This window comes from Phyllosticta citriasiana, assembly GCF_038021145.1.
Source record: "Phyllosticta citriasiana strain CBS 120426 chromosome Unknown IWZ02scaffold_13, whole genome shotgun sequence".
In the NCBI taxonomy this organism is placed as follows: Eukaryota; Fungi; Ascomycota; class Dothideomycetes; order Botryosphaeriales; family Phyllostictaceae; genus Phyllosticta; species Phyllosticta citriasiana.
In genome coordinates this window covers 890,951-907,947 of record NW_027117290.1, presented here as the reverse complement: position 1 = coordinate 907,947, position 16,997 = coordinate 890,951, and the positions used below count along the sequence as shown (strand labels likewise).

The window sequence follows — 16,997 nt, the reverse complement described above, 5'->3', positions numbered from 1 at the left end:
ATGCTAAGTAGATGAATGTGCTGTAAAGGGACAAGGATGCGAGCGCCGCCACAGATGCTGGATAGTGGGTGGATAGTGGGTGAATACGAGATACCCGTCCGGTTCGTTCGACCTCGAGCAGTGCTGTTGTATGGATGAAGACCGGGATGGATCTACACTTCCTATGCGGAATAGTGTTCCAGGTACCCGTCCATCCATCCATCCATCCATCCATCCGTCCGTATCCTGACCACCTTCGCACCTCGCTCGTATCTCCCTTGGCGTGCTGTAGAACGAGAAACAGGGGGGGGGGGAGGAAGAAGCGCTGCGGGTTGAGACGGGATCAGACTCAAGGTCAAGGTCAGGGTGCTAGCCACAGGAAACGGCGACAAGCAGTGCAGCAGTAAAGAGAAATACGCTAAGTAAGTAGACAGCAAAAGACAAAAGGTTGACCAAGCAAACGAACAAGAAAAAGGGGAGATTGCGTGAAATTTCGCCCGTCAGCCGCCGCGGGAAGATGACAGGGAGGGGCGCCACTACCTACATATGTGTGTGTGTGTGTGAGAGAGAGAGAGAGAAGAGACACAATCTTAAGCCAGAGTTCAGAGTCACCAGTTGCATGACTATTCTATCCAACTTCTAGCTAGGTAACCGGTCAAGAGGTCTAGTTCTTCAGCCTTTCCGCCCTTATTTCTGACCATCTCTGATGTCAAATCTGTGTAACTGAAAGAGGTTGTGCCGTAATAATCAGCATACTAAGGGAATCTTAGCTGCCTTAATAGCCAGGGTAAACGAGAGGGCTAAAATTGGCACAATCTCCCACCATTCTCCCGTTCTGCTCTCGTTTCTTGTTTGAAAAGCTGTTGACGCTGAACACCGGCATGACAGCACGCGGGTAGATGCGATAGCCGGTTAAGTGAACGAGTGTACTGTATGTACTGTGGATGGATAGCGAGGGGGCAGGGATGTTGATTACGTTTGCATCATCTATGTTTATTGCCGAGTTCCTTGTTTGGTTGGTCTAGTGATGCGTCTTGGTCTGGTGGATGGCCTTGCTGGCTGTGCGCGTGGTGCGGGCGTAGGAAGTGAGGGGGAAGGGGGAGAGTGAAATGCGGGGTTTGCTCGTACAGGTCGGCTATGGTGTTCGTTCGCGTCGAGGGAGGGGATGGGTGGTTTGGGCTTGAAATGAGGGATGAGATGGGGTGGCATGGGATGTTGCCGTGGTGGTTGTCTCATGGACCCAATTAATTCACTCGCCGTCCGGCTTGTCAACCAACCAACCAACCAACCAACCAACCACCCAGCCTCGCAGGGCTGAAGAAGCAGAAGAAAACTGTCTTGGTGGAATGTTCCAAAGAGCCGTTGGCGAGCATCTCAAGTCATGCGCGGCAGTGCCGCATCTCCCTCTCCTCACACCCCTCAATACTCGCAATCCTAATTCGACCTTCTATCTCTTCCACTGCCCTCCATCATCATCATCACCACCACCACAATCTCACGCTCCTAGCCCACCGCAGCTCCAACCCGCCATGCCTATCCTAGCACGCACTTTTCTATCCATCCATCCATCCATCCATCCAGACAAATAAGATCTCTCACCCTCACTAAATCACCCCTCTGGTGGATCAGGGGAAAACCAACCAGGATAATCCCCTCCGCCAAAACCAAATCCCAGAAAAAAAAAAAAAAAAACCCCCCGTCAAAGGCACGGCGCGTCTGAAACAGAGCAAGGAACAACATCATCGCATCTTTTCTTTTCCGGCATTCACTAGTTGCCGCATCCATGATGGGACTAAATGAACGCCGTGCTTAAATCGTGCGCCCTAGCACTGATCGACCCATCCGCGCTTGTAGCGATCCGTGGTCCTAGGCAGATGAGCAACAAGGGATGATAACGGTGATGACGCGCGTACATGCGTGTATGTGTGCGTATATGTCTGTGTTTATGCGCGCGAGTTAGCACTTCTTTGCGCGATTCTGCTGCTTTTCTAAGAGACACGCGAAATGAGCGTGCGGGCTGGTTACATAGGTGTTGGAGATGCGCCGCGGCTGTACGTTGGATAAACGCCGCGGTTTTTAAAGTGGCTGCGAAGGCATAGTAGGTATGCTTTGCTTCCGGTAGCCGGCCGAGAGAGCGGTTGGTTCTGTGATAGGCTGATCGTGATTGCTGGATGGAGGCTGGAGGCTTCTCTCCTGCACATACGTGCTCGTAACTGTCCTGGTGGTCAAATTCCACAAGGCTTTTGCACAGTGTGTACAGAAGAAGCGTATGGAGGAGGAGGTGGTTTAGTGGCTTGTGAGCATGATCGCGTGCTTGGCCATTGGTACCTCGTCATCGACGATGTCATCCTGTCAATAACTAATCTGCGGAAAAGGCGGTCGTCCTAAAGATGCTGGTTAGTTGTTCTCAGCATATCTATCCTCTCTTTCTAAATACAACATGCGCTCTAACTCACAACTGCACACCGCAATCGCATCAGGACACGTCGAACACGCATCATCTCAGTAGCCATATGCGCATCGACATCTCCATCAACCCCTATTCCAACCATTCAACCCAAACAAGAGGCTCCGCTCCGCAGGACCCTTCATTTCGCAAACTCCCGCCGCAAAGCAGGGAGGCTCCTGCCAGCCAGGAGCTGGGATATCGCAGTCGCCAGGAACAGGCGAAAAGGCCGATGAACCAGGGCTACCCAGGCCGCCGTGAAGACAGGGACCCCTCCACAACGAACAATTGAAAGTTTTTTGGAAGCAGCGACGGAGATTGAGAGGTTATGATGGCCAACGCGTCTGTCCGCCCGTCGGTCGGTCGGTCGGCCGGCCGGACGGACGGCCGTGGCTCCACGCGGCTGCACAGGCCAAAGTCTGTTTGGACTGCAGGCAGACACCAAGAGCTTCGACTTACCGTATGGCCTGCAGCGAATGGCACTGGGACTAGTAGATAGAGTTTGGCGGGGTTGCTTGGCTCGCGGGCTTGTTGAATGATGTCGTGATGGTGCTTGCGGGCTGCGGATGCGCGGGAGATTGCTGTAGACGCGTGCAAATAACTTGCGATTGGGGATGCTCGTCGGTTTGACCATCTAATTTTGACGATGCGAAATTAGGACTCGTAAAATGGTGCGAAGAGTGAATGGTGAGGGGAAGACACTTTGGCGCGCGCGTTGAGTGTTTGCTTGAGAGTATGATAAGCCCTGTCATTGGTCATTGGACAGTGGTGCAATTGGGCATACGCAAGGCCTGGGGACAAGTCTTTCGATCCCTTTTGCCTTCCCTATTACCCGAATCCCATATGGCGAAAAGGCGGAAGTCAGGCTCCAAACTGGGTGTGCTCATGAGGTCATCCAAATCGAATCGTAAAGCGACGAAAGCAAGACCTATCGCCGGCAAATCTGTTGGCAAGAAAATACCCCTTGACACAAACACCTTTGAATGCAGGGTATTGGAGATGACAGCTGAAAGAGAATGAAAAATAAGTGTTGCTTCGTAGAAAGCACGGAGCAAAACGACAAATTCTCCACGAAAGAATAAGACCCGCTAGCTAGTACTGACGATCCATGAATCAAGTGAAAGTTACCTCACTGGCGGTAGCAAAACTCCCCTTCCCCTATTCAGAACCCATCACGCTTTTCCGCACTCTTAGAGCTTGGCATGTATTTCATTGCCCGGTTGCCTTATTGAAATCGTCTATACGGAAGCTTGTCTGTAGCTTTTAGGCTCCTGTTGAGATGAATGCCTGAGATGATGACGGAACGAACAGGCTATTGTGAGAGCCATGTCGTCGACCGGATTTGAATTTGGAGCACTGACAGGTTAATCAAAGAGCGATTGATGTTTCTCCGTGGCTTCAGCAGCAACATACCATGTTGCAAGCCTGATGGCTTGAGCTGCAAACGGCCTAACCAATGCGCTCTGCTGTTGGATGCAGTTTGTATGTAGAGGGCCGAGTCCATGACCTTCTTTAATCGCCCTGCCTACCCCTTCGCACTGTATTCGGGCAATCAGACTTGATGTGGCCCTTTCTACCACAGCCAAAGCAGTCGATATCTTTGCTGCTGCTACGCTGATTGCTCGAGCCTCCAGAGATGCTCTTCAGCTTGTTCAGGTTGACCTCCTTCTTGCGGCCAGCAGCAAACTGGGCCATCTTGGCCGCCTCTGCTTCCTTTTTTCCCCTGCGCTTTGCCCGCGCGGCCTCTTTGCGCTGCTCGCGGATCATGGCTGTGGTGGGATCCTTGTCCTCCTCGGCTTCCGAGCTATCAGACTCACTGTCGCTGTCGCTGCCATTGTTTTGCGCCGGTGGAGGAGGTTTCTTGCCAAAGGCCATTCGACCCACTTGAGGAACATCGTCCTCGTCATCATCGTTATCATCGTCATTGGTGTTGTCCAGATCGGCGAAGCCAGCGCTGACCACGTTCAACGAGCCCTTCCGCCGTGACTCTTTTTCCGGCTCCATGAATGAAAGCACCCATCTGGTCTCGCCAGCTTCAGCAGCCTGACGCTCCATGGCGGCGGCGCGCTTAGCCTCTTCAGCGGCGACCGCTGCTTGAACTGCGTCATAATCGGTGGGAGTGGCCGGGGAAGACGTGGCAGATGTGCGCTGGCGCTTTGCCGGAGGACCTGAGGGCGTAAATGGTGACTTGGGAGTAGTGTTGTGAGAGGCGGCCGCGCGTTGCATAAACTGTCATTCATTGCGAAACATCAACACAGAGCCAGTAAAGAATTTGAAGCGGATCTCTTGATTACTTTCATAGACAGGAGCCGATTCGACGGCCCTGAGACCTTGGAAGAGCGGCCATTGGGAGTCGTCATGGCGCTCGCTGGGTGAAGAAAAGGGTGATGTCAGAGTCAGGTGGAAAGGTCTGGCGTGAGAAAGGCCTTGGTTGTCGCGTTTGGAGCTGATCCACAAAAAGTGAGGAGGATGTGGAGTTGGGCGGTGGCAGTTGTGAGCGTGACCGCCAATCGGTGCAGACATGGCAGGAAGGGGCGGCCATCACTTACGCACTGACGAGCTTGGGCCTCTCTCCTCCACGCTCAGCCAACATCAGTCCACATCTCGCGGGGAAACGCTCCCTCTGTGTTAAGCTCCCATCAACCTCGACGAGCTCACTACTCAAGTCTCATCAATTTCGAATTTCATCATGCTCAGACAAGCGCCTCTTCGTCTAAGGGCTTCCATTGCCCCAGCCTCGCGCGCCTTCGCCCGCGCTGTCTCCAGCAACTCGCAAGTCCCCCCGACCGGCACCGTCCCCGCAAATGACCCGAACCCCAAGGACGCCGTCCAGAACGTGTCCTCGACCAATGCTACTCCAACGTCTTCGATGGGAGCAACAGGCGAGACGCTCGTAGAGAGCGTCGAGCAGGCCGAAAAGCTCCGTACTCAGCAAGCTCCCAACAGGAAGGGCATCTGGAGCAGGAGCCAGCAGCCGAGGGAGCGCGCCATGGCTGGCCCGAGATTTGAACAGACCATCATTGCTGATCAGGTACGTTGACAATGGCCGTCTTTGAGCTTCCCATCATGACAACAAGCTTGTTAGAGTGAATTGGCGGCAAGGAGCAAGTGCGTTGAATATAAAGCTAACATCTGCATAGCCACGCCCCCATGCTGCCATCGACCTCATCCACAAGCAGCCCGTCCGCTGGGTTAACGAACGTCAGGCCTCGTGTGACGGCGGCGGTGGACCTCTTGGACACCCTAGAATTTTCATCAATGTGGACAAGCCCAAGATCGCCTGGTGCACTTATTGTGGTCTGCCTTTTGTAAGTGTTGCTGTCGACTCCCCCACGTCCGGAAACGCAATTCCGACTCGTCAATGAGTCTCTGCATGACAATTATGTGCTAACAAGTGAAATACAGGCCCACGAGCGTCACAGAAAGATCATCGAGTCTCAGTTGTCCCATTCCTATCCCTTGGAGGCTACCGGCCAGCCTGGAGAAGTCGAGCCCAGCCAGAGCATCACAAACAAGCCGTTAGAGCAACGGTAAGCGCGATTACTTGGAGAAGGGGCCGTGAACCAGGCTTTCAGTTTTCGTTCGTGTTTTGTGCTCATTTTTCTTCCCCGTCACAGAATCAAAGAAGCGTTGCTCCAATCGTCCAAGCGAAGAATTAGGTCGCGAGTTGGGTCGCAAATGGCACTGTTGGTGGGAGCGATCTGAGTTTCATGAACCACTGAGTTTTGCCTGGCGTTCAAGGAGCATGATCATTGAAGCGGAGCAGTCACTTTTTGCCTTTTTCTCTCACGAACCACTAGACGCCTCACGGATGCGCTGGCTTTGTCATTTGTACTTCTGATTACCCCAGATCTACGCCCAGTCTACCACGGCTCGCTGCCGTTGGAGCAGGCCCCCTGTCTAGCATAGATGCCTCGATGCAATAGAAGCTGAATCAGCAATTTCCAACCAGACTATGGATGCGTGGAGATGGGAAGTGTTGCCTTGGACTTGGCCATTCAATTCCACAATCCTCCAGTCATTTTGCCCTTTCACGACTTTTCGCCCTGGATAGTAGCCACAACTTTCCTAGTGTGCTTGTATGCACGGAACTCGAGATACCAGATGCCCTGCCATGTACCAGTAGCCAGTCTACCGTCCTTAATCGGGATCGTGACGCTAGCGCCCACAAGCGCTGACTTGATATGAGCCTAGCAAGATAAATCAGCAAATAAGTCCGTCAACCAACCCTTTTTGCCGCCGACCAAAGACCCCTTGAACGTCACGACCACACCTCCTTCTCCATTCCTCGCCTTCACCGCAGTCCAACACAGCCAACGCAAGAAAAAAAAAAAAAAAGAAAAAAGAAAGGCAAGTCCTACATACCGGCATATCATCCAGGCCCTCAGCGCTATGCCTGTACAAATTGCCCTTGTTGTCCTCGGGGGCGACGCGGTCAAGAGCGTCAGTCATGTCGTCGCGGACATCCTCGTCCCAGTTCTCGTTCAGGCTGAGCGCGCACGACGTGTGCTGGACGAACAGGTTGAGCAGGCCGACCTTGTAGTTGCGGATCTCGGGGACGGATTGCAGGACGTGGTCGGTGACGAGGTAGGAGCCCTTGGACTTGGAGGGCAGCGAGAAGGTCTTTTGCGTCCACGACATGGTAGGCGGCGGCGGTAGAGATGCGGAGGGGGCTGCGGTATTGCTGGTGGTTGCAGAAGAGAGAAGTTGTTCGGCCGGGAAGCAGTGGGCGGTGGGGCAGCAGTCGCAGGTCGGCAGGATCGGCGTCAATGGTTTGCTGGGGAAGAGCAGCGCGAATGGCAGAGAGAGGATGGTGATGAAGAGATTGGGGAAGAAGGCGAGGATCAGGACGAGCAGGAAAAGAACTGAGGTCGAAGCTGTCGCGGTGGGTAGTGGCATGGTGTTCGGCGGGCGAGGCGGCGACGTCATTGGGTGCCAACCAACGGCCAAGACAGTGTCTCGGAAGAGGCGCTTGGACCGCACTGCTTATTTATACACGACCTGTCAACCGTCTGTCGACTTCAACGCGCGATTGTGGTTGTCACTACAAGCCCCATTGATTGGTCTGGTTCTGTTTGGAATTTTTCCCAGCCGCCAATTTTATCGCAAGATTCAATCGCATCCAAAGAAAACCACCTCAAGCTGATCCGCCAAAGCCCAGACCCCTTCCAAAAAACCAAAAGCAAGAGGAAATTTTTCGGATGACCTGGATCCAATCCGTCGAGAGGGGAGTAAGATGAAAAAGAAAATTCCGCAAGAGTCGCGAGCAGTATGGCTGGCGAAGAATATGATGGCGGCTGGGCTTTGTCGAATGGGTCAAGGCTGGGCAACGCGCTGAGCCAGTGATCCGAGAAGGTCATTCACATCTTGATCGAAGAGCTGAGAATGTGTGTAGAGTCGTGTCGACTTGAAGAGGTCGGTCCGAAAAGCTTGGAAGCGAATCGTCGAACCTCTCGAAAGTAAAGGTGACCTTTCCTATCGTCAACACTTGCATTACCAGATGGATGGGAAAACGCACCTCGAAGTCAGTCTTCGTTGCGAGTGCGCACGAAGTAGAGGTTGCCGTGGCGCTGGTCAAGGCGCCATTCACCCGGGCGCAGATTGTCTTCGATGAACGCATAGGGGCGAATGTATCTGGTGCCGTCGACGTCTCTCACCCAGAAAGACTGGTCCGGGCGAGGGTTGCGTGGCATGATCTCGTGGCGGCCGTTGGCACCGTCGCGTTCAGCAAGAACCTTGTTGTCGTCACGAACCTCTGCCTCGGTTCTACCATGCCAGACGTGCTGCTGGTTGCTCGGATTGTTGTAGATGACGCAGTCGTTCGGATAGTAGCAGCCGTAGGGGTGGTAGTTGTATGGGTAGAGCGGCTGGACGTACTGAGGGCGGCTAGGGCTGTACATCGGAACCATGTGCTGGACACGCGCTTCAGCCAAACGTCTCAATCTCTCAATCTCGACAAGGTATCCGTCAATGGCGGGAGCTCTCTCGACGGCGCTTGCACTGCGAGGACGGTACTGGTAATGGTGAAGTCTGTCATCATGGGGCTGGGGGTTGGGGCCAGGCTGAGCGTTGACGACGTCAGTGCGACGGCGGCGCGACTCAGACCTCTGCCAGGCGTCGTAGTTGCTCTCGCCAAGACGCTCCATGATGTTTGTCGGCGTCAAGGTGATGATGATGATGATGTGAAGGGGGTGTGCGAGGAGGGTTGGGAGGGAGTTGAAATTTTGTGTGAGTCGGCCTGATGTGGTGGAAAGAGAGGGGAGGAGTCGGGGAGAAGAGGCTCGAGGCTGGCAATAAATCACGAGATTGACCACTCACCGAGTATAGGCTGGACCACCAGTGCACCCGCTTGCCCTTCGTCCGCTTCGAGCGCTTCCTCCTCAGTGAAGGCCTCGGCACCTCTTCAAGCTCGTACTCGACGAATGGCCAGCACATGTTTGCCGACTTGCGATATTGAAATCTTTTGGCTGTGGTTGAGACACCGGTGGGATGGTGGTAAAGAGTGGAGGAGCGTCTGAAGATTGTCAAGTTGACTTCCCTTCACAAACTCTGCGTTTACAGCAACTTGCCTCTCAATGTGTGTGCAAGAGCCTTGCTTAAGGGACCACATGGTAAGGCATGTGTCACCCTGTGATGTCTCAATGTTTGCTATTCTCTTTGCACCACGACCGCATACGAGCGTCAGTTGGCTCCCAATGGGCACAAAGAAGGTGTCCTAACTCCTGGCATTTGCTACCAGCGATGAGTGTCTAATTTGACAAGCAACTGACCGCTTGGGTGGTCACTCTTCATAGCTTGCCGATAGTCTCCACCAGTGAATCTTGTCAAGAATCTTCTCCTTCGACCTTGGTCTTTAGCCGCATGGAATAATGCACTTGGCCTGTTCGAAGACTTTTTTTGGAGTACGAGTCGATGGTAATAAATGAGCTCAGCGAAATACCAGTCTAAACCAGTCTGGCTGTACACTGGTTCCTCACGCAGTTTTCAGCGACTAAGAGGGATATTCGGGGAAATCTTCCGTCTTTCCAGGCTGTTTGGGGGTTTCGAGCAACGCAACGGTTACGTCCGAATTCGCCACAGAGGGAGGAAATCTTTTGCTGGACCGCTCCACGTTGCCATCTCATATTGGATACTTCAATGCCGTCGATCTCTGTGCTTATAAATAGCCAGACGAGACATCTCAAACGCTCGGCATGTCTCGGATCTTCTTCATGTTGCTAAGGACACTTTTTGTTTCCAACATCCTCATGGGTCAACGTGTATCGAAGGCAGCCGTAAATACTTCAAGTCCTTTGCTTCTTGGTTCGAGAAATTAGGCTGACCTCCTGCACGCCTCCCTTCTCTGTCACGCTCTATCCATGCTCCCTTATCTACGTATTTGTACTGTTTACTCGTGGGTATATAGAGCGATCTTTACGCGGACCCCACCTCAGCCCGCTCCGCCTCTTCAATCTCGTTTCTCCTCTGCTGCTCAGTGTCATGTTCTGGCTCATCGGACCGCTCTTCCCAGCCCTTCCAGCCAGTCCCCGCTTGCGCAAATACGACACCCACGCCGACCGCGACAGCGACCAGAAAGAGGCCCCTCAGAGCTCCTTCGTATGATGCAACTGCGACCTCTTTCTCCACACCTTGCAGCCTTCCAACCAACGCCGGGCTGCCGACTAACCTCCTTATCAATTCTTTGACACGTTCTTCCCTCGGATCAATTCCATGAGCATGGAAGCCTTCGTTGAGGAATCTCGAGAGGAAGCGAGCAAAGATGCCGCCGCCGGCTGCAGCACCAAACGACCCAGCGAAGCCACGGAACGTTGCAAGGAGGGATGTAACGATGAAGTGGGTGGCGGGCGGCGTGAGGTGCAGAGTGTGGACTAGAGTGTAGTTGATGACTGCGCCGGTGACAGTGCCGTTGATGAAGGTCAGGGCGACATAGCCGGCCGCTGGAAAGGCAGCAGTGCCGCTCAATGCCATGGAGAGAAGACTGATTGGAAAAAGCGCCGTAAAGAGGAGTGATGGGAAGTAAAAGGAGCCTGCACGACGGATGTGCAGGGCGCCAACAGCTAGGCCGCCAATTGCGAAGCCCAAGTTCGTGGGGATCAGGATTGAACCGGCGGCAGCAGGGGCCCACAGAAGCACGCCTATAGCATAGACAGGCGTGTAGAAGAGGACAGACCAGCGGGATGCCATGAAAGTGACGGTGGCGAGGCAGGAAAGAAGGAGACCTCTTGAGGAGAGAAGAGAGACGGGGATAATCGGGTCACGGGAGATGCGAAGCTCGGTAAAGGTGAATAGGGGAAGAAGAGCCAAAAGAGAGACAAGAATGGGAATGACTTTAATGCTGCGGCCCGAAAGCCCAAGCAAAAGAAGGAAAATTGTGAGCGTCTGAGAGTAATCAGCATTGCTTGCGATAAGTAGATAATTTCAACTTACCAGCAATACGGCCCCTAGGTAATCGATTTCCATGAGCCTTTGACGCATGGACCGCGTGTCATCCTTGGATGCTCCGAGATGCGAAGGTATGCTCAATAAAATGGCAATTCCGCCCAGGATCAAAAGCGGCGTCTGTGGCCAGAACACGGCTCTCTTTTCAATCTGTCAGCAACAACACAAACCAAAACCCCTCCTGGACTCACCCATCCAAATCTAGGTTCAATAACTCCACCTAGCACAGCTCCAAGAGATACGCCAGTGGTGATGATGGAATTGATCACGCCCAGTAGCAGTCCACGGTGTTTTGGTCCGCCAACTTGAAGGACGATGATGATGGCGACTGAGGCGACGCCGGCGCCTGCAGAACCTGCAACCACTCGACCGACGAGAAACCATTCCAAAGATCGCGAGAGCGCAGCAATCAGGGACCCAAGTCCAAAGAAGAGCGTTGAGATGAATATGCAGATGCGGGGAGAAAAAACTTGGCTGAGTCGACCCATGAGAGGGGTCGTGCTAGACATTGGGATCTAGCAGTTGTTAGTCCGTATACATCGCGTCAAACGTTGTTTTTCTGTAGCGAAAAGCACAGTGCAGATACATGCAAAGACGATTGCAAAATTGCCCGAAGTTGCCTTGGGAAATCCAATCAAGTGGCAAAAGGCCATGGTTGACCATCATTTTCAAAACATACCAGATATGCCGAGGTAAACCAGGTAGCCTCTTCAAATGCATCGAAGTCTGCTGCAATAGAAGACTGAGTAGTCGTGAGGAGGGAAAAGTTGCAGGCTATGTCGTCATCAGCAGCTGGAGTCGCATCAAACTTCCAGGCGATCTAATGGACGGGAAAGTGTAGTAGTGGTGCAGAAACTCAGAACCACTTGGACGGGATGGGATGTGCGTGCCCCAAGTCTGTGAAACCTTTCTCCAAGGCATGGATTCTGCCCAACGAGCCCGTTCAACGAGCGCTCTGCACTTTGTCTGGCTGAAGACTGCGGACGGGTTGCACTAGCACACCAAACTAATTGCACCGACCTTGAAGGAATATAATCATGCCGAGAGAAGCAACTATGGCGGCTCCTCGATAGAGAGAGATTGTCGGCTCGGACCCATCTTTGACATGGCGAGCCGAAGATGTTGACGACCTGGAAGAATGTGATGACGGGGACCGAGGTGAGAGTAGGGGGGATGTTTCGCCGGACGAGCCGTGTCGAACAGTCATGATGATGGATGAAGAGAACGGTGGAGGTCAGCGACAGTGCGGAGAATGGAGCAAGTGAGCCATGTGTCCCGCAGCCTCGGAGTAACTAATCCAGATCATCAAAGTGGGAGAATCAGCCATGTCTTTGATATGGACCAGATAGTTGATTACAAAGGCGAGGCCGAACTGGGCTCCCTGTTGTTGTGTGCCTGAGGCAGGACACTGGGCAGGGATGGTGCCGTCGGGTGTGGACGTGATGCCCTGTGCATGTTGCTTGGTGGCATCTTGACCAAGCTGCACTACACCTCCACCAACCCACTTGATTCCTGCTTGCCACCCAGGCTTCTTCATGATACCCTTTTCCCTTTACGTTATGTCGTGATCCCCCGCTCCCTTGCTCTCGTCTTCCTCCGAGACCACTCAACCTTCGCTGTGCCTTGCGCGCAATGACATTCCGCTCTTGGCGGCTTTGGCCGCTGCTTTGTGAGCTCTTCCTCAACAATCCCCCAGACTTGCGATTCTGACCCTCATTGGCAGTAGTCGCTCTCATTGTCGCAACCGTTGCCATCGCTCAAGACCACGCCCCCGAAGAACGGCCCCAACACGCGCACCGTCATGCTCCTCATCGACAACAAGTGCTGGCCGATGGGACCTGGTCCAAAGTGTCGCACGACATCCCGGTGAAGGGTAGGCAGTGAACTGCGGACAAATCCGACGTCGCTGATCATGGGCCAGGTGTACACGAGGTCGAGCAAGCAAAGGCGCTGCTTCGCAAGATTCGACCGTCAGGCAGTCGTCTAGCTACAATCGCAAAGCCCAGCGGTCTTCTCGGCTCGACCGCGTACTACGCGAAGGAACTATTCTTCATCCTTTTCATGAACGGACCTCCCAAACAAGACAGACTTTCGTCAGAAGGCCAGACAAGAAAACTCAGCCCACAACTAGCGGATGCTACGCGGCTTTTGGCTTCCGCTGCAGAAGCGGGAAATCCGGACGCCATATTTCTCCTGGCCGAAATGAACTTTTATGGCAATTACACGCACCCGCGCGACTATCCGGAAGCGTTCAAGAGATATCATGAACTCGCAAACCTCAACGGCAATGCCACGGCGCAGCACATGCTTGGATTTATGTATGCGACCGGAATTGGAGGCGTCGTGGAAAAAGACCAGGCCAAGGCGATGCTGTATCACACGTTTGCAGCAGAGGGCGGGAATCTGAGGTCTCAAATGACGATTGCGTACCGCTACCACACCGGAATTGCCACACCGCGGGAATGCGAGCAGGCCGTGCACTGGTACAAGAAAGTTGCGGACAAGGCGGTGGAATACATGCGCTCGGGCCCGCCTTGTGGACATGTGATGATGAAAGAGGGGTATCGAATTGCAGACGACTTTGGTGGTGTATATGGTGAAGGTGCCAGCGTGAGCAGTGCAGGCCCAAATGCAAAAATTGGCGGGGCTACTTCTGATGCACACGCGGCATTTGATGACGTCTTGGAGTATCTGGATCTGATGTCACGGAAAGGCGACCTCAGGGCTACGTTCAACCTCGGCAAACTCCACTATGATGGAGGCAGAGAACTCAAACGGGACCTCAAGGCGGCAAAGGCATACTTCCTCGAAGTGGCTCGGGTCGTCTGGAACAAGGAGGGCAGGGTGAACAAAGATCTTCCTCCCAACGCAGAAAAACTGGCGTCCAAAGCAGCCGGATATCTTGGACGAATGTTTCTGAGAGGCGAGGGCATTGAACAAAGTTTCTCCATCGCAAAGATCTGGTTTCAGCGCGGACTCACGCATGGCGACGCCATATGCCAGTATTCGCTAGGTATCATGTACCTGGAAGGCCTAGGCGTGCCACAGGATGCCCTCAAAGCCGCAGATCTTCTCGCCGCCGCAGCAGACTCGGATCTTCCTGGCGCTCAGGTTCGTCTCGGAGCTCTCTTCCTGGACCAAGGAGATGTAGCAACGGCCGGCAAGTACTTTGATCTGGCGGCACGCAATGGCCACTTTGAAGCATTCTATTACCTGGCTGAGATGGCCCACAAGGGAATCGGCAGGGACACTTCGTGCAGCATTGCTGTCGCATACTACAAGATTGTCGCCGAGAAGGCGGAAGTCATTGTCTCGCCCGTCAGAGAAGCCAACGACGCATATGAAACTGGCGACGTTGAAACGGCTCTCGTTGACTTTATGATGTCAGCAGAGCAAGGTTTCGAGACGGGTCAAGCAAACGTCGCCTACCTCCTTGACAAGGCACAACCACGGCCGGTGTGGAACTTATTACTTCCGAAAAGCCATGTGCCCCTCCTGGGAGACTCTTCACTGGCCCTGGTCTATTGGACCCGGTCAGCCAAGCAGAGTAACATCGACTCGATGGTCAAAATGGGAGACTACTACCTTGACGGGCTTGGAACCCCGCCCGACCAGGACAAAGCAGCAGCGTGCTATCAAGCCGCCGCCGAAACGATGCAGAGTGCTCAGGCTCTTTGGAACTTGGGATGGATGCATGAGAATGGGATCGGACTGGACCAGGATTACCATCTCGCGAAGCGTTTTTACGACCAGGCACTTGAGACCAACAGAGAGGCGTACCTTCCGGTGACTCTGGCTCTTTTCAAGCTCAGGGCAAGGAGCTGGTGGAATACAGTGACGCACGGACGCATCAACAGCATCCAGGAGGATGAAGGTAAGTTGCCCTAGCCGCCGTAATTGTGCAGCTGCGCGTCTGACATTAACAGAAACTCGCAAACCCCGCACTCTTTCAGAATGGCTAAATGCGTTTCTGGAGGCAGACGCGACCGCGTACTACGAACAGTTCGAGCCAGATGATGTGGATGGCGACAGGGGATACGATGACTACTATGACGAGCTGGACGAAAGTATTCTTGAGACGCTGCTCATTCTTGGCCTGGCGGGAGCATTAGCTGGCCTCGTCTGGTGGCGCAACCAGGCGGTAGAGCGGGCCAGGAGAAATAGAGAGCAGCAGCAGCAGCAGCAGCAGCAGCAGCAGCAACAGCAAGGAATGGACGCTGCCAACTTTGGAGGTGTTGGGAACGGCGGAGCGCCGGATAGGGGACTGTTTCCGCCGCCGGATGATCCAAACTTTAATGCGTGGGTTGTGGGTGGAGTAGGGCATTGATCAAGGTGTACAGAAGGATACCTTTTTTTTCGAGTCTTTTTTTATACATACAAGAATGGGATGGTGCGTTCTGCTGCGGGTGCGCTAGAGAAAGTATCGGCTGGTGTCACCAATGATGGTCCAGGTCGACCAGAGTACCTGTAGGCCCTTTTCTTGGCGGGTTGACGTTCGCCAAAAGCTTGTCGCGGAATGGGTTTGAGCTTCTTTTAGCACGGTGTTCTTTAGCCGGCTCAGCTGGAGTGGCGACCTCGTGCCAACATGGGGCTGTGAATTCAAATTGTACATGCTTGAAGTAGGGCCGCATTTGCACGGATGGCATGGCGGCAGGGAGGCACGTTGGATGTCTAGACCGCGAGGGAAGACGGGCTTCAGCTGGTGGTGGTGAGTTGCGAATGTCCATGGCAGCATGCAAACGAGGCAGAGGACTTGTTGGTCGACCCGAATTCCGGTCATGGCTCTGCGAAAGTCCAGGATGTTGCGTGTGTTTACATTTCAAATGACGGCCAAGCTTTTTGAGCGTTCGTGTTTTGTGACCAGGCGGACAGGGTACAGCTGAGTGCAGGTACATGGGCATCGTCGCCTGGCCAAACAGTGTATGTACAGTAGTGTTTGGTGGTTTGGTGTGGTGGCCCGAAACGAACCAAGGTAGGAAGCAGCAGAGAGAGTTGACGTGTGCAGCTGCAGCACCACCTGCACCGACTGCTCGACAGAAGGCGGCCAAGCAATTGAAGCACCATGATCTGCTGTTCCAGCCAGTACAGTGGTCTGGTCTGGTCCTGGTCTGGTCTGGTCTGGTCTGGTCTCGTCTTGTCTCGTCTTGTCTCCACCTGACGTGACGGGAGCTCAAATAGCAGCCAACCACCCGCTCCTGCTGCTCTGGCTGATCCTCGTCCGCAAGTCAGTCACGCCTCTCCCTCCTCAAAGACTCCCTCCGATGGACTCTGATCAGCTCGAACAACATTACCGGCGCTATATCAGCCAACTCAACGCCAAAAAGACCGAGGATCTGGACCTCAACGACTATGTCCACGACGAGGTGACGCACAATGGCCGCCGCATGTCTCGCAGCGAATACGGCGCCATGATTGCCTCGAGCATCACGGCCGCCCCAGACCTCTTCTTCGATGTCCACCTGCTCGTCGCCAACGACGACCAAGTCGCCGCCCGCATCAACTTCAACTGCACGCCCATCGCCGAACTCAACGGCAAAAAGCCCACGGGGGAAAAGGTCGCCTTCTCGGAGCACGCTTTTTACCAGTTCGAAGACGGCAAGATCCGCGAGGTTTGGGCTTTGTTCGACGAGCCTGCTCCAGTTGCAGCGGCGGCGGCGGCACCAGGAGCATCTCCACCAACAGCGACAGCAACTTGAGGGAGAGGGAGCAGTACCATGACCGAAATGGGCCAACGAAGAGCGGAAGGGTCCGCGGGTTAAGGTTCCTTGGCGGCAGCGGAGGAAAGCGGTTAGCGGAGGGGTTCGGCGCAAGGAACGGAAGTCATCCAGCATCTGCACCCATGACACACAAAAAGACATGGCCGTTTTCTGCTTTGGGCCGAGGTCTTGAGCCGGCGAGGCGTTCGGACGGGCACGTTCTCAATCCCATTTCTCTTTCGCACGCTAGATGCCCCGTGGCTGTCATGTGAGTGCTTCCTTGTGGAGATTCCGCTTCTCCCGGTTTTTGTCGTGATAACCAATGCCTAATCCGCGGAATCCCGTTGTTGGACACAGCTCGAGTTTGACTGCATCGCTGCTGAAACCAGGAAGCTCTGCTCACCACTTGAGCCCTGGTCGTATTTGACCTCCAGCCC

At 54.0% G+C, this 16,997-nt stretch overlaps 7 protein-coding genes across 7 annotated transcripts; 3 read left to right on the top strand and 4 right to left on the bottom strand.

Annotated features, from left to right (window-relative positions):
* Window positions 1-3,937: 3,937 nt before the first annotated feature.
* Window positions 3,938-4,785, bottom strand: IWZ02DRAFT_493473 (uncharacterized protein; the record flags this gene model as incomplete). Its single annotated transcript, XM_066769936.1, has 2 exons — window positions 3,938-4,654; window positions 4,720-4,785. The coding sequence occupies 2 exons, from the start codon at window positions 4,783-4,785 to the stop codon at window positions 3,938-3,940; spliced, it is 783 nt and encodes a 260-aa protein (XP_066619798.1).
* Window positions 4,786-5,114: 329 nt separating this feature from the next.
* Window positions 5,115-5,959, top strand: IWZ02DRAFT_383865 (NADH-ubiquinone oxidoreductase; the record flags this gene model as incomplete). The annotated part of the gene is made up of 3 exons (XM_066765301.1): window positions 5,115-5,456; window positions 5,566-5,733; window positions 5,831-5,959. The coding sequence occupies 3 exons, from the start codon at window positions 5,115-5,117 to the stop codon at window positions 5,957-5,959; spliced, it is 639 nt and encodes a 212-aa protein (XP_066619797.1).
* A 497-nt stretch (window positions 5,960-6,456) lies between these two features.
* Window positions 6,457-7,324, bottom strand: IWZ02DRAFT_436045 (uncharacterized protein; the record flags this gene model as incomplete). Its single annotated transcript, XM_066766497.1, has 2 exons — window positions 6,457-6,615; window positions 6,791-7,324. 2 exons carry the CDS (start codon window positions 7,322-7,324, stop codon window positions 6,457-6,459), a joined length of 693 nt encoding a protein of 230 aa, XP_066619796.1.
* A 626-nt stretch (window positions 7,325-7,950) lies between these two features.
* On the bottom strand, window positions 7,951-8,571 carry IWZ02DRAFT_493470 (uncharacterized protein; the record flags this gene model as incomplete). The annotated part of the gene is made up of 1 exon (XM_066769935.1): window positions 7,951-8,571. One exon carries the CDS (start codon window positions 8,569-8,571, stop codon window positions 7,951-7,953), a length of 621 nt encoding a protein of 206 aa, XP_066619795.1.
* A 1,122-nt stretch (window positions 8,572-9,693) lies between these two features.
* On the bottom strand, window positions 9,694-12,271 carry IWZ02DRAFT_73360 (major facilitator superfamily domain-containing protein). Its single transcript, XM_066771138.1, has 5 exons — window positions 11,885-12,271; window positions 11,544-11,638; window positions 11,056-11,379; window positions 10,853-11,005; window positions 9,694-10,804 (listed from the first exon to the last, which is right to left on the bottom strand). Exons 1-5 carry the CDS (start codon window positions 12,069-12,071, stop codon window positions 9,839-9,841), a joined length of 1,725 nt encoding a protein of 574 aa, XP_066619794.1. The 5' UTR covers window positions 12,072-12,271; the 3' UTR covers window positions 9,694-9,838.
* A 225-nt stretch (window positions 12,272-12,496) lies between these two features.
* IWZ02DRAFT_436042 (uncharacterized protein) lies at window positions 12,497-15,191 on the top strand (the record flags this gene model as incomplete). The annotated part of the gene is made up of 4 exons (XM_066766496.1): window positions 12,497-12,533; window positions 12,588-12,737; window positions 12,786-14,738; window positions 14,791-15,191. The coding sequence occupies 4 exons, from the start codon at window positions 12,497-12,499 to the stop codon at window positions 15,189-15,191; spliced, it is 2,541 nt and encodes an 846-aa protein (XP_066619793.1).
* Window positions 15,192-16,016: 825 nt separating this feature from the next.
* Window positions 16,017-16,832, top strand: IWZ02DRAFT_460439 (uncharacterized protein). Its single transcript, XM_066768155.1, has one exon. It carries the CDS (start codon window positions 16,126-16,128, stop codon window positions 16,558-16,560), a length of 435 nt encoding a protein of 144 aa, XP_066619792.1. The 5' UTR covers window positions 16,017-16,125; the 3' UTR covers window positions 16,561-16,832.
* The last annotated feature ends 165 nt before the right edge of the window (window positions 16,833-16,997 follow it).